Genomic DNA, 13,102 nt, shown 5'->3' with positions numbered 1-13,102 from the left:
CAGTTATGGAAAACAGGTTTTGTACAAGTAGACCGAATGTGATCTGTATTTGTACTACTAGGGATAAAATAATATAACTGCCTGTTATGCGTTAATAATTTAAATGTATCATAAATAGATTAATATATGGGTTTTGTTATACTGGCGCAATGTACTTGACGTAATTACATTTGCCAAAGTACAGATATTTCACCATCTCAGTCACCAAGTCCATTCATTTGCCAGCAAAGTGCTACATATGAGGAAGTCAGGCGTTGTTTGAATAATTTTACACCTTTTGCATCTATTTTCCATCTTTCTTTTCGATCTAGGGTTTGGACTGGCACTGGCGAAGTTAAAAATAGATTTTTTTGGTGGTAAGTCTCAAAGCAGGGTACAACACACAGTGGAACGTTGCAAGTTTTGTATTGGTGTCTAGTTTCCTATCACACTTTCTGTTTCGTGCAAACCACACATCTGCACATTAGCATACTTTTCTGCAAATGTTCACTCACAATAACAGAGCCGGAAAATGCCCCCCCCCCCCCCCCCCCCTCTGAATTGCAGAGGATTCTCATCATCTTAGCACCTTCCCTTACCAGCTTTCTTCTGTTCTGTAGCATATTTTTCTAAAATCTCCCTTATGAGAGAAAGGTGAAACTCTGTGAGTGCCATTTTTCGCCCTGTAGAGAGCATGAGCATTTAGAATGCACAAATCCAAAATGTGAAAAAAATATTTCTTGTACCATTTCACTGATCCGACTGAGCTCAGTAACATGTCACAACAGTCAACTGCACCCATACTCGAATTGTAATATACAGTACATTGCAGTTTCTTTATTTTTTTGCAAGTATTTCTGTCGGTCTTCTCTGTTGCAATCATTTGTGTTGTGTGACTTGTGGTCAACGTGCACACCTGTCTCTTATCACACCAGCTGATAGTAAGGATCTAGTCAGTGCACTTAAACTCAGTTTCTCCTTGTTTTAATTTCTTCTGCAGTCTGGCATGTTGCACCTATTCTTACAAACAGTGCCACAGGCGGCTATTCCGTGGTTGTGAAGCCAAAGGAACAAGTCCGAGCCAGAGTAACAATTATCGACAAATAGAATGTGACTTTTTCCAAATACGGTCCCAAAAGAGTTGCCACTATGTTGCCCCAAATTGTGGAACCCAGTTTCTGTTGTTGCACGTGTATACTGTATTTACTCGAATCTAAGCCGCACTTTTTTTCCTGTTTTTGTAATCCAAAAAACCGCCTGCGGCTTAGAATCGAGTGCAAAGCAAGCGGAAGTTCTTAAAAATGTTGGTAGGTGCCGCCACAACTAACTTCTACCGTCGAATATATGTAGCGCTACACAGACATGCTTTGTAGGCACAAACTCTGGCGCCAAAACCTCTGCGTCAGTAAATAAATTTAAAAAAAGGTGGAAGACGAGCTTTTTTTTCTCCGCCCCGAGTTTCAACCACTGCATTTTCATACATTATCCAACGAAGTAAATACAAATTCCATATTGTTCATCTTCGAATGTATTAGAATTTCAGTGTACTACGAAAATCCGACTGGCAAGACTATTTGGGATGTTTTTCAATATGGCCAACTCTACGTTCTGAATTTTTTCATACCTGTGAGAAGAGATGGTTGCTAATAGTAACCTGATGAAATGTGAATCACAAGCAGTATTCTCTTCACCATTCACAATAAGAATAATATGAATATAAACATTTTGCCATGTGTTCTTCCGTGTTTGTTGCTATCTCATTTAAATCCTGTCTGCCTAATAAACTACAAAACTAGAGTGAGACAACAGCAAACGCGGAAGAATACACTTATCGTGTCATGTTTATATTCATATTATTCTTAGCCTAATAGTGATACAGTCAGAAACGAACCACGGCAACTGACTAGATTTTAAATCTAAGATGACTCTAATTTCTGTGCAGAATTTGATGTATTAAAGAAGCGGCCGCAAAGATTTTCAAACGGAGAAAAATTTTCGCCTAACTCTCGTTCAGAACATGTTCTATCATACGCAGCCTATTATTTGGTTCTTGTTGATCATTCTCAAAGAAAGCAGCAGTGTAAGTAACAACAAATAGCAGTCTCTTGACATTGCTTCGCTAATGAGATGATTCGCCTCTTTTTAGTTGTAAGCGGCGGTAGCGCGCACAAAAGCAAGCCATGCCGCGAACGGCGACAGGTCGTAAACACGCACTATCAGAATGCGTCAAACAATGCATGACACAGTACAGTGATGCATTTTCAGCTTAGAGTGACGTAAACACCTATAACAGAGAAAACTGCACTTATCAGATCAAACAAAATAAGCAATCGATTCAAACCAGACGAAGCACGTGAAAAAGGAAGGGTACCCGTATAAATACGGACGGAGCGCCTTACGCATAGCAATGGCTACCTGGTAAAGCTTAAGATTCGAACCAAACTACTGTAGCTGTATCGTCATTCATTCGACCTAAATTGTGTCTCATATTACAATGGACCAATTTTGTTTCGATTTGGAGGTGCGGCCTAAAACTTTTCTCTCCCCTTGAATTTCGAGTCTCAAATTTCAGGTGCGGCTTAGATTCGGGAAATCTTTTTTTCCTTTGTTTCGAGTCTCATTTTTCAGGTGCAGCTTAGATTCGGGTAAATACGGTATACAATAAAATCCATAATATGCCCATCTGACAGACACACAATAGAAATGTCTTTATTCCGAATCTACTACACTTGTTTGGAATAAATTACTTAAAAGATAATTGGCCTTTGAACAGTAAGAGACTTTCATCTGTACAAAGCTTGTGATGTGAATGAAATGAATAACGAAACATCTTACGAACTTTGTCAGCAATCATCCTAATTTTAAACAGACTGCCGCCTCAAGTACTCGCAGAGTTGTCACTGAAGTGCAGCATTCTCAGAAGTATACAAAAACAGTCTTGGGACATAATTTTGCTTAAAACTGGTGTGTTCAAAAGTGTATCTCTGAACCAACAATCACTTAATTTCAACTTCTTAACTTGCACCATTAGAAGGCAAATAGTAACAAAACATATCCTCAAATCCAGTGTCTTTCCACTTTGACAGTTGAGAATTCACAGATTCTGTAGTATTTTCTCTGGTGTAAAAGTAAAAATGATTTGTTTCGTCTGTAATAAATATCAACAGTTCTTCAGACTTAATATCACAAAAAATGAAAGAATGCTTGGGTCAGTATCTAGTTCACATATGGGTCCTAAACGCGAGTCATCAAAGTAATGGTTTCTGCAACGAGGGAACATAGCAACAAACATAACGCGCTCTTGAACTATACAGTCAGGCCACTGAACAGCTACTGGAAGAGCAGGCGGAAAGACAGCTCTGTGTATTTACACATCTGTCACGCGCAGGTAGCTATGACTCAGCATGCCTAAACTTGTCCCTAGCAGTGAAAAGGCCGGTGGCACGGTACGTATCAACATGTCCAAGGACCATGCTTAAACATGTCAGGCGTGCCAGGGGAATGGCAAGGCATGACAAGTTAACACATCCCCAGCAGTCAAAGGGTTAATCGCTCAGGGAAAATACTCTATATTAGTTAATGTAGCTCTTAGGACAAAAGCCTTGTTTGCTTGTAATTTACCAATGTGAATTAATACTTTCAAATCTGAATTTAATTAAAAATAAGCACAGAACAAGGCTTACAGGTGAACAGCTGGATTCTTGTATTTGACTAAGTACAACAAGTTGCACACCAGATATCAAAGACATTGGTCTTGGTCTAAAGTTTTATACGTATTAAAAATAAGATGATTCTTGTGTTATGAGTACAAGATTACACAAGTACAATATTATGAAATAAAATATTTATGTTTTGAACAAATGGTAGAGGTAAAACTTTTAAATAGTTGTTTTACTGTATTGAGAGATTAAAAATGTAGCAATTATTGAATCTTTAAAAGAAATACATTTTGATATGGAATAGTAGATCGCAGTGACCTCATCGTGCCTATCCCTGAAAGCTGCTGTTGCAGAACACTGTGGTTTTACGGATCATTCAGTGATTTAAAAATTTTGTTGGAACACTGTTGTCTCTGAATCTGTGAAACTTAACTGTCTGAGGTCCTTATCAGTTTACACATTTGGTTTCCAGTTAGGTAACACATGTAATCCTGTTATAGAAAAACTTTATGCTCTGTGTGGCCAGTGCTGTTCTGCAATTTTACTATGTGAATACGGTTAATGTGATATCGATGACGTGAGCTTTCACCATGGAGGGCACTCAGCAGAGCACAGAGTTGCACCAGACACACGTGCACTCTAGCAATGCATGCACAGTGACAGTTGTGTGCACCACACATGTTCCAGTGCAGTTTTAAACAAGCACATTCTTCTTCACTTCTGGGAGATGGTGGAACCCGGTGTAGACAACTGCTGTGCTGTAGATGACAGCTGAAGAATATTGCAGGCCTCTTCCCCACAGAGGATGGTGGAGCAACTTTTCTGTGTAGGCAGTGGCTATGGCAGAGATAACAGTTGAAGATACAGCACGACGCTCTTCCCCGTGGAGGAGATGGAGCAGCCATTTGGGGGATGTGGGCGTGAAAAAACACAGGAATCTGCTGAATTCATCATTGAAAGAAATTACCGGGCCACTGAAGGTGGTGTGACCGGGCATAGCAAGGCTTGCGGCGAACCTTGCAGGACCAAAGAATAGGAGCACTGGTGAAGTCCAACTGAAAGCCCAGCAAGGGTGTAACTAGCATCCGGAAAAATACCAGGCAGGGGCGCAGCTGGCAACCAATACAGGGGCCTCAAGGCGTGCCGTGTGGTGGATCTGCAAAGCACCAGTGGCCAAAGGGACACAGATGCTTGAACCAACAGTGGCTGCTGGGATATGAGGGTGCTAATGGGGCTGCCCAGATTTCAATGGCTGGAAAGGACATGGCTGCAGCCAGACCCATACATTGCAGTGCTAGTTGAGTGTTACAGCAGGTCACTGGTCGTCTCGTTGCCAGCCATAGGACCAGGCCAGGGCGTTGAGGAACTCTTAGAAGGAAGGCCAACCATGGCAGGCTACTGGCAGAAGTTGCAAGCACTATTGGGCACAGCTGTTGGGGAGCAGCTGCCAGGCAGACAGGGAGTGAACAAGGTGTGAGGAGTAGACATGGAAGACCAGAGACGTGCAGGGCTGTCGTCAACAGAGGACAACCTGGTCAAAAAGGCGGCAAGACCCGACATGGCCGGGCATTGCAGCTAAACTTCCACAGCTGGAAAACAGCAGGTGCACTGAGGCCACAGGAGATGATCGCGATGAAGGATTGTCTGGGGACAGATTGGCCTGGCGCCAGGCAAATTCCCACAGAAAGTGGAATGTACACTAGAAGAAGGCGAGAACATCAGACAGGCAAGACTTGCACACAAGGAAGGAAGGAGGCTCTGGAGAGGGTACTGTGCTCCATGGTTGGGGGCCTAATTTCAGCACAACAATAGACAGAAGAGGAGGATCAAGTGTTGTCAGTATTGTACTGAGAAGGAGAGGTTACCTTGAGGACAGAAATCAAAGGACAAGAAAGCACAATGGGAGCCAGTGGAGAAGAGCATTGAGTAGGTTGGCAGCAAGGAGAACACTGAAATCCAAAGAGGCAACACTGGAGCAGCAGGTAGTGCTGGAGTGGGTGGCACTAGAGCTAGCAGAGCCTGGGCAGGAGAGAAACAGCAGAAAACTGAAGGAGGCTGGTTAGTACAGTAAGGAAAGTGGGTCATGTTCCAAAGCATTGTAAAGGATGTAGCAGAGTGGAGTCCTGGGCAGGAGGTAGTGTCGGGGTAGGTGAGGTGCCGTCTTAGGAGTTTGGTGGTGTGCAGGAAATGCCATGTGCAATGCAGAAGCTGTGCTGTCTCATCCATAGCCCGTAGGGCCATCACCACCAAACAGTGCATGGTGAAGCGAGCAATGTCCTTGGTCAAACAGTGCAAATGCTGACCTTGTAAGTGGCCAAGCAGCAGGAGTGATAGTTCTGGCTTGGTAGAAGTAAAGGCAAAACGGCAAGCAAGACCAGAGGTGAAAACATGAAAGAGGGTCCAGTGTCAACAGGAAGCAAGAGCAGCAGACGGATGCAGTGAACCGGAACAAGGAAGGAAGCTTTGCTGCTGTAAGACACAAACAAGGCAAAACAGGAAGAAGAAGACAGAGACAGACAGATAGACAGACAGAACATCACAGATCATGAGAGAGCAAAACTACATACTTGTGCTCAAGACACTGGAGATGATGTCCAACAAGTAAAATAACCACCATTAAGATGAGAGCTGTACAGAAAAAAAGAAGCATTTACCTTGTTGTGACTTTAGTATCCAGTTGTGAGTGATGCGTGCTACAATAAGAGAGAATGTGCCCTGGTAACCAAGAATCATAGATCTTTATTACTAACACAGAGAGTATCCAATAACATTTGGTTTTGAATAGCAATTGAAACAATTTTGAATTAAAGCAACTGAAAGATCATCCTGGTCTGATGAGAGTTTGTTACTAACTCACACATACATTTCTTGAAGGTACAAGCTGAGTAGACAGCCTGTTGATTGCCATAAATAAACATTGCTGTATACAAAGTCTCTAGAGGCTGCATGAGTGATGTTTTAGCCCCTGACTGGCAGTGCTGTCCTCTGGCGAATATACTCACAGACTTCCAGACTTGAGCATTGAGGTTGGAACTCGCACTGAATGGTAAGTTGCTGGGCAGTGTTTTACAGAGACCGCCCGGCTGAGGAATACCATGGAGTTGTCTAGTATTACACAGCTCATGGAAGTGAGCTAGTGTTGGCTGCATCTGGCAGAAGTGGCACACTCGCATACAGCAGCAGCAGCTGTCACAAGCTACATGAGCTGCGGTTGAGGTGCAGGCATCTTGATTGGGCGGCAATCTGCAACACTCTGGTGTTAGGTATTTGGCTGGTTCCTAAGGCTACAGCTACATTCTTCTTCCCTTCAAGGGAGATGGCAGAGCCATCCCGCTGAGTAGATGGCGGTTGAGCCATAGACAACAGCCAAGAATACAGCATCACAGGACTAGGATTGTTCTACAGTAGTTTATGGAGCACAACAGTGAACTCACATTGATATTTTTGCCACCAAACTGACATGATCTGAATCTGATGGAACATATCCGGGATGCTATTGGCTGGCAACTCCGCACTCACAAACTGTCAGCCTGTAATTTACTGAAACTGCATGACCTATGCATAAACATCGGGTACACTTATGTCCAAAAACTTCTGGAATCCATACCACCCAGAATTGTTGCTGTATTACATGCCAAAGGTGGACCAACACACTATTAAGTAGGTGATCATAATATTTTGGCTCATCAATGTAAGAATAGTACAATAGTAAGTAGGTAAAATTTTACATAGGTATCTGTTTGGGTATTATTTTAGTCACCACTCATGCTTGGGGAAGCCCATCTTTCTGTAATTATTTATCCCAAAACTGCTATGTCACCTGAAACTATGTTTCTTACACAGGTAGATGTTTCTACCATAGAGCCTGTAGCTGCATTTTGCAGCTCAGATGAGGAAACTGAAGACACTGAAGCCTTGCAGTTCCTTCCCATTGCACCTGAAGTTGAGGAACCTGAGGATGGCTGGGGAGCACCCCCTCCACCTTCTGGAGCTCCTAATCAGCCACCTGCTAATACTAACACACCATTAGGAGATGGAAATGGTGCTACAGATGGAAGCAAAGAGAATACATCACCACAACCAAAACGACGAAAATATAGATCGTTTGACATACAGTTGGAAGGTGCGCCATGTGAAGGTATGTATGTCTTAGACACAATTTTGATGTTAACGAAGAGAATTCTGTGGAAAGTTGCCACCTAACCACAGAGGCAATTTAATTATAACAGACTTTGTGTGCTTGAGAAAAAGCACCATGGTTACCTGTTGTGAAAGGCACACTATTGCACAATCACGGTGATACACAGCCATTAATTTGTATCTGAAGTATCCCAGTATCAGAAATTACGTAACATTCACTATTATTAAAATCAATAAGTGGCGCAATAGTCATCAAAGTACAGTTCACTGAATTTGTTGTTTCACTAAAGATCTTATTCTGTTCTTGATGCCAGAGCATGGTTTCATCGTATAAGAAAGATTGCTCAATTTTCCACCCACCTTTGGCCCTCCTCACAAAATCATGAGTCAGTTATTTGGTCACGGAACAAGTCACTATGTAATTCACCAAATAAAGATAAAAATATTAATACTTTGAAACTAAGTAAAGCAAAAGGCTCTAAACTACTGCAAGAAGTCTTTTACAGGAAAAAAAATTGTGTACTTTCAGGAAGCCTTTCAGCTTAAGATTTGACATGTAAGGTTTCTTACTCATTTCTGCTGTAAGCCTATTAAAACAAAAACATACAAAATTGTGCACACGCTTCTATACAATTTTGTAGGAAATGTTACCCAGGTTCAAATTATTTTTGTGCTAACTATTCACCAAGTGAATAGGTCCATGTTAATAACTATAGATCCTTTGAGGGAGAATATTTCAGCCATGGCGGAGGAGCTAGAACCACAGCTTACACTGTGTTCACAGACTGAAGCTAGAGCTCCTTCTGGCCACCCTTTTTGGGCTAAATATCTTCATTGTGAATATGTGGAGTTGCCCATATTTTGATAGCATAAGATGTATGAGACAGGCGAAATTCTCTCAAACTTCAAGAAGAATATAATAATTACAATCCCAAAGAAAGCAGGTTTTGACAGATGTGAAAATTACCGAACTATCAGTTTAATAAGTCACAGAAATACTAATGCGAATTCTTTACAGACGAATGGAAAAACTGGTAAAATCAGACCTCAGGGAAGATCAGTTTGGATTCCGTAGAAATGTTGGAACACGTGAGGCAGTACTGACCCTACGACTTATCTTAGAAGAAATATTAAGGAAAGGCAAACCTACTTTTCTAGCATTTGTAGACTTAGAGAAAGCTTTTGGCAATGTTGACTGGAATACTCTCTTTCAAATTCTGAAGGTGAGAGGGGTTAAATACAGGGAGCGAAAGGCCATTTACAATTTGTACAGAAACCAGATGGAAGTTATAAGAGTCGAGGGACATGAAAGAGAAGCAGTGGTTGGGAAGGGAGTGAGACAGGGTTGTAGCCTCTCCCCGATGCTATTTAATCTGTATATTGAGCAAGCAATAAAGGAAACAAAAGAAAAGTTCGGAGTAGGTATTAAAATCCATGGAGAAGAAATAAAAACTTTGAGGTTCGCCAATGACATTGTAATTCTATCAGAGACGGCAAAGGACTTGGAAGAGCAGTTCAACGGCATGGACAGTGTCTTGAAAGGAGGGTATAACATGAACGTCAACAAAAGCAAAACGAGGATAATGGAATGTAGTTGAATTACATCAGGTGATGCTGATGGAATTAGATTAGGAAATGAGACACTTAGATGAGTTTTGCTATTTGGGGAGCAAAATAACTGATGATGGTCAAAGTAGAGAGGATATAAAATGTAGACTGGCAATGGCATGGAAAGCGTTTCTGAAGAAGAGAAATTTGTTAACATCGAGTATAGATTTAAGTGTCAGGAAGTCGTTTCTGAAAGTATTTGTATGGACTGTAGCCATGTATGGAAGTGAAACATGGACGATAAATAGTTTGGACAAGAAGAGAATAGAAGCTTTGGAAATGTAGGGCTACAGAAGAATGCTGAAGATTAGGTGGGTAGATCACATAACTAATGAGGAGGTATTGAATAGAATTGGGGAGAAGATGAGTTTGTGGCACAACTTGACCAGAAGAAGGGATCGGTTGGTAGGACATGTTCTGAGGCATCATGAGATCACCAATTTAGTTCTGGAGGGCAGTGTGGAGGGTAAAAATCGTAGAGGGAGACCAAGAGATGAATACACTAAGCAGATTCAAAAGGATGTAGGCTGCAGTAGGTACTGGGAGATGAAGAAGCTTGCACAGGATAGAGTAGCATGGAGAGCTGCATCAAACCAGTCTCAGGACTGAAGACAACAACAACAACAACAACAACAACAACAACAACCAGATATAATAGATTGAAAGTAAGCAAGGTAAACAAGCTTTCATAGTTCAATATCTGTGTCAGTGGTGATTAATCTTACAGCATAGGTAGCAGCATTCAGTTTCTGCATAAGAGATTGCATATATTACTTCCAAGGAAACTCTTTATCTGTCTTAAGTCCTTCATGTTTAAAATGTTTGACTTCCTTGATTATTAATTACCATGTAACAATAATATTTCACTTTTGTCAGAATACTATATGAAAAATTGTATTCATATTGTCTTGTTGCAGGTCAGGGACAGTCTGTATTCTGTAAACCACCACTATGTTAGCCACTACCCTATACTCCATATGTTACATGTCTGAACTGAGTCATCTGCAGTTGACATACAGAAATATCTCCAACCAGTCACTTAATTATTGACATTCACTTTTAAAGTTAGTCAGATTGCAAAGTATGGTGTAATCCGTATATATCTTCCCACCAACACTACAATCTCCACTTTATCCCACACTATGGCAAGATTAAATGTCCTTAGCCAGCCAACTACAAAGACATCATTGATATCAATGATATTTGTTTATTTTTATTGGAGTAAGGTTGCATAACAACAAAATTCAACATGCTCACTTGATCTGTGGATTTTTCATTATATAGCTTTTTAAAATAAAATTTGTGTCTCGTGTCATTGAAATGAAAAAACTTGGATGCTGTACCATCATCAAATTATCTTTTCGAACCATTCATCACTTACGGAATGTTATTGATGGTTTGTAAGAAGTATGATCCTTCATTTTCAATGATTAAGAAAGGGTAGCTGAATAACAACCAAGCTCTGCTTCTCATTTAGATGATCCATCTCATGAACACCCCAGAAAATTGACTACATATGAAAACATAAATATAGTGTACAATATGATATTAGGAGATTCGTATATTAAAATTTATACCATAGGTATAACAAAAAAAGTTATGATACATTTTACATGAGGAACTATTATGAGCAAATTTGTGCAAGATTGGGCACAGCATTTGTTGAATGCTAGCCAGAAACAAATGTGAAATGAATTTCTTAGCACTCATTGGGCAAGAAATTGCTGGATTACACAAGGTGTTCTTTTTACTGATTACCTTCTATCAGGCCAGTGGGAAAATTGAAGGATTTTAAACCTAAATTCTAAGAAGTATACTGTATCCACTAGATTTGGCATCCAGTGGCTTCCACCAGTTCCCACATTTAAAGAAATTTGTGCTGAAGAATGGTTAGAGTTCAGTGAAGGGGTTATAGCAACCAAGGATATTTTGTAAGCCTTCCAGAATGGCAATTCAGGGATGAAATCTACTTACTGGATAAACATTAAATGAACATCATTGAACTAAGAGGAAACTAAATCAAAAAATAATAACAGCAATTTTATCTAAAATAGGCATATCAGTGTCACTGTCAGGCTGTGTTCTTATCACTTCCCTATTCCATCTCATGTAGAATACACTATGTAGTGTAGCTACACCATTTTAAGTTGGAAGTCTGTGTTCATATGATATGCTGATTTGTCATGTGATACATGCTTTCTCATCTTGATCTTCACTGTACACTAGAAGTTGCTGATCCACTCCACAATCAGTTCTTTGCCTTGGCTTTGTACATAAAAGACACAAATTTTAGTAGGTGTGTGTGTGTGTGTGTGTGTGTGTGTGTGTGTGTGTGTTTCGTGGGCACGTGCAAGTGCATGCAAGCATTTTACCCTGTCTGAATTTAAATCTTGAGAATTACACTTGCACAATGTTGATGCTCTGTTACAGAAATTCATCCACTTCTTAGTAATCGTGTCAAGGACAAGCAGCAATCTGTTGGGAAGAAAGGAATTGGTCGAGCGAGACTTGAAGACAGGAAAAGAGCGAAATGAAATTGTGGTGTAAGGAGAGTGAACATTGTTACCATGAACTTCCAAGCCATTGTCAACCAAATTTTTGCCCTGTGGCCAAGCTGTCTGTCAAGAACAGATGTCTGTAACAGTTGCATTGTGGTCTTCCAGGGAAACATTCAGTGAAAAGGGCAGTCTTAGAATCTGGAGAAGATAGATGCCAAGTGAGATCAGTGTGTTGAATTGTGCCCCACATAAGTTAACATCATAGTATTATCATTTGTATATGTTTATTATATTAAATATTCAAATTTTTATATGTCACTTTTCATCACACTCAATGTATAAATATGTGTTTGTAGTTACAGGTGCATTTCAGTTACTAAAACCTGCTCGATCATACTAGACCCTTCTGTCAGGACTATCAGTGCATCTACTGTGTTTTTACAGTTGTAGGTTTTGTTGCTTTGTGTAACAGGTAACAAAGAGAAAGGTATCAGCATATGAAAACTTCAACAGCAACAATCTTGATGTATATATAATGTATATTCCATTAACTTTATTGCTGTATATATAAAAAAGATGTCTCCATCGTAAACTACAATAAAGTGAAGATAGAAAAGTATCTGCTTACTAGACAGAAATAGATAGATTATAAATGAAAGTTACAAGACCTAAAGTTTTTGGAATTAAGAGTTCCAAAAGCTAATATTTGTATCGTCTGTCAATAGTAGTGCACATGATGCCTGCTTGTTGGTAAGTAAACACCTTTTTACCATAATTCCTTTGTTAGTTGTAATACACAATGTGATCAAAAATATCTGGACACCTGGCTAAAAATGACTTACAAGTTCGTGGCACCCCTCCATTGGTAATGCTAGAATTCAGTATGGTGTTGGTCCACCCTTAGCCTAGATGACAGCCTTTACTCTCACAGGCATACGTTCAATCAGGTGCTGGAAGATTTCATGGAGAATGGCAGCACATTCTTCATGGAATGCTGCACTGTAGAGAGGTATCGATGTTGGTCAGTGAGGCCTGGCATGAAGTCGGCGTTCCAAAACAACCCAAAGGTGTAAAGGCCAGTCCATTACAGGGATGTTATTGTCATGTAACCACTCTGCCACAGGCTGTGCATTATGAATAGGTGCTCGATCCTGTTGAAAGATGAAGTCACCATCCCCGAATTGCTCTTCAACAGTGGGAAGCAAGAAGGTGTTTAAA

At 40.5% G+C, this 13,102-nt stretch overlaps 1 protein-coding gene across 1 annotated transcript in view; it reads left to right on the top strand.

Annotated features, from left to right (window-relative positions):
* LOC126100494 (retinoblastoma-binding protein 5 homolog) overlaps nucleotides 1-12,503 on the top strand; it is a 94,472-nt gene extending 81,969 nt beyond the window's left edge. The window contains exons 10-11 of the mRNA XM_049911103.1: nucleotides 7,482-7,776; nucleotides 11,817-12,503. Of these exons, the coding sequence (XP_049767060.1) occupies nucleotides 7,482-7,776; nucleotides 11,817-11,920 (399 nt within the window). The 3' untranslated portion in view covers nucleotides 11,921-12,503. The remainder of the gene's footprint in view (nucleotides 1-7,481; nucleotides 7,777-11,816) is intronic.
* The last annotated feature ends 599 nt before the right edge of the window (nucleotides 12,504-13,102 follow it).

Source organism: Schistocerca cancellata, chromosome 9, assembly GCF_023864275.1.
Source record: "Schistocerca cancellata isolate TAMUIC-IGC-003103 chromosome 9, iqSchCanc2.1, whole genome shotgun sequence".
Classification (NCBI taxonomy): Eukaryota; Metazoa; Arthropoda; class Insecta; order Orthoptera; family Acrididae; genus Schistocerca; species Schistocerca cancellata.
The sequence above is the reverse complement of the archived record's forward strand: the minus strand, read 5'-3'. Positions and strand labels throughout refer to the sequence as shown.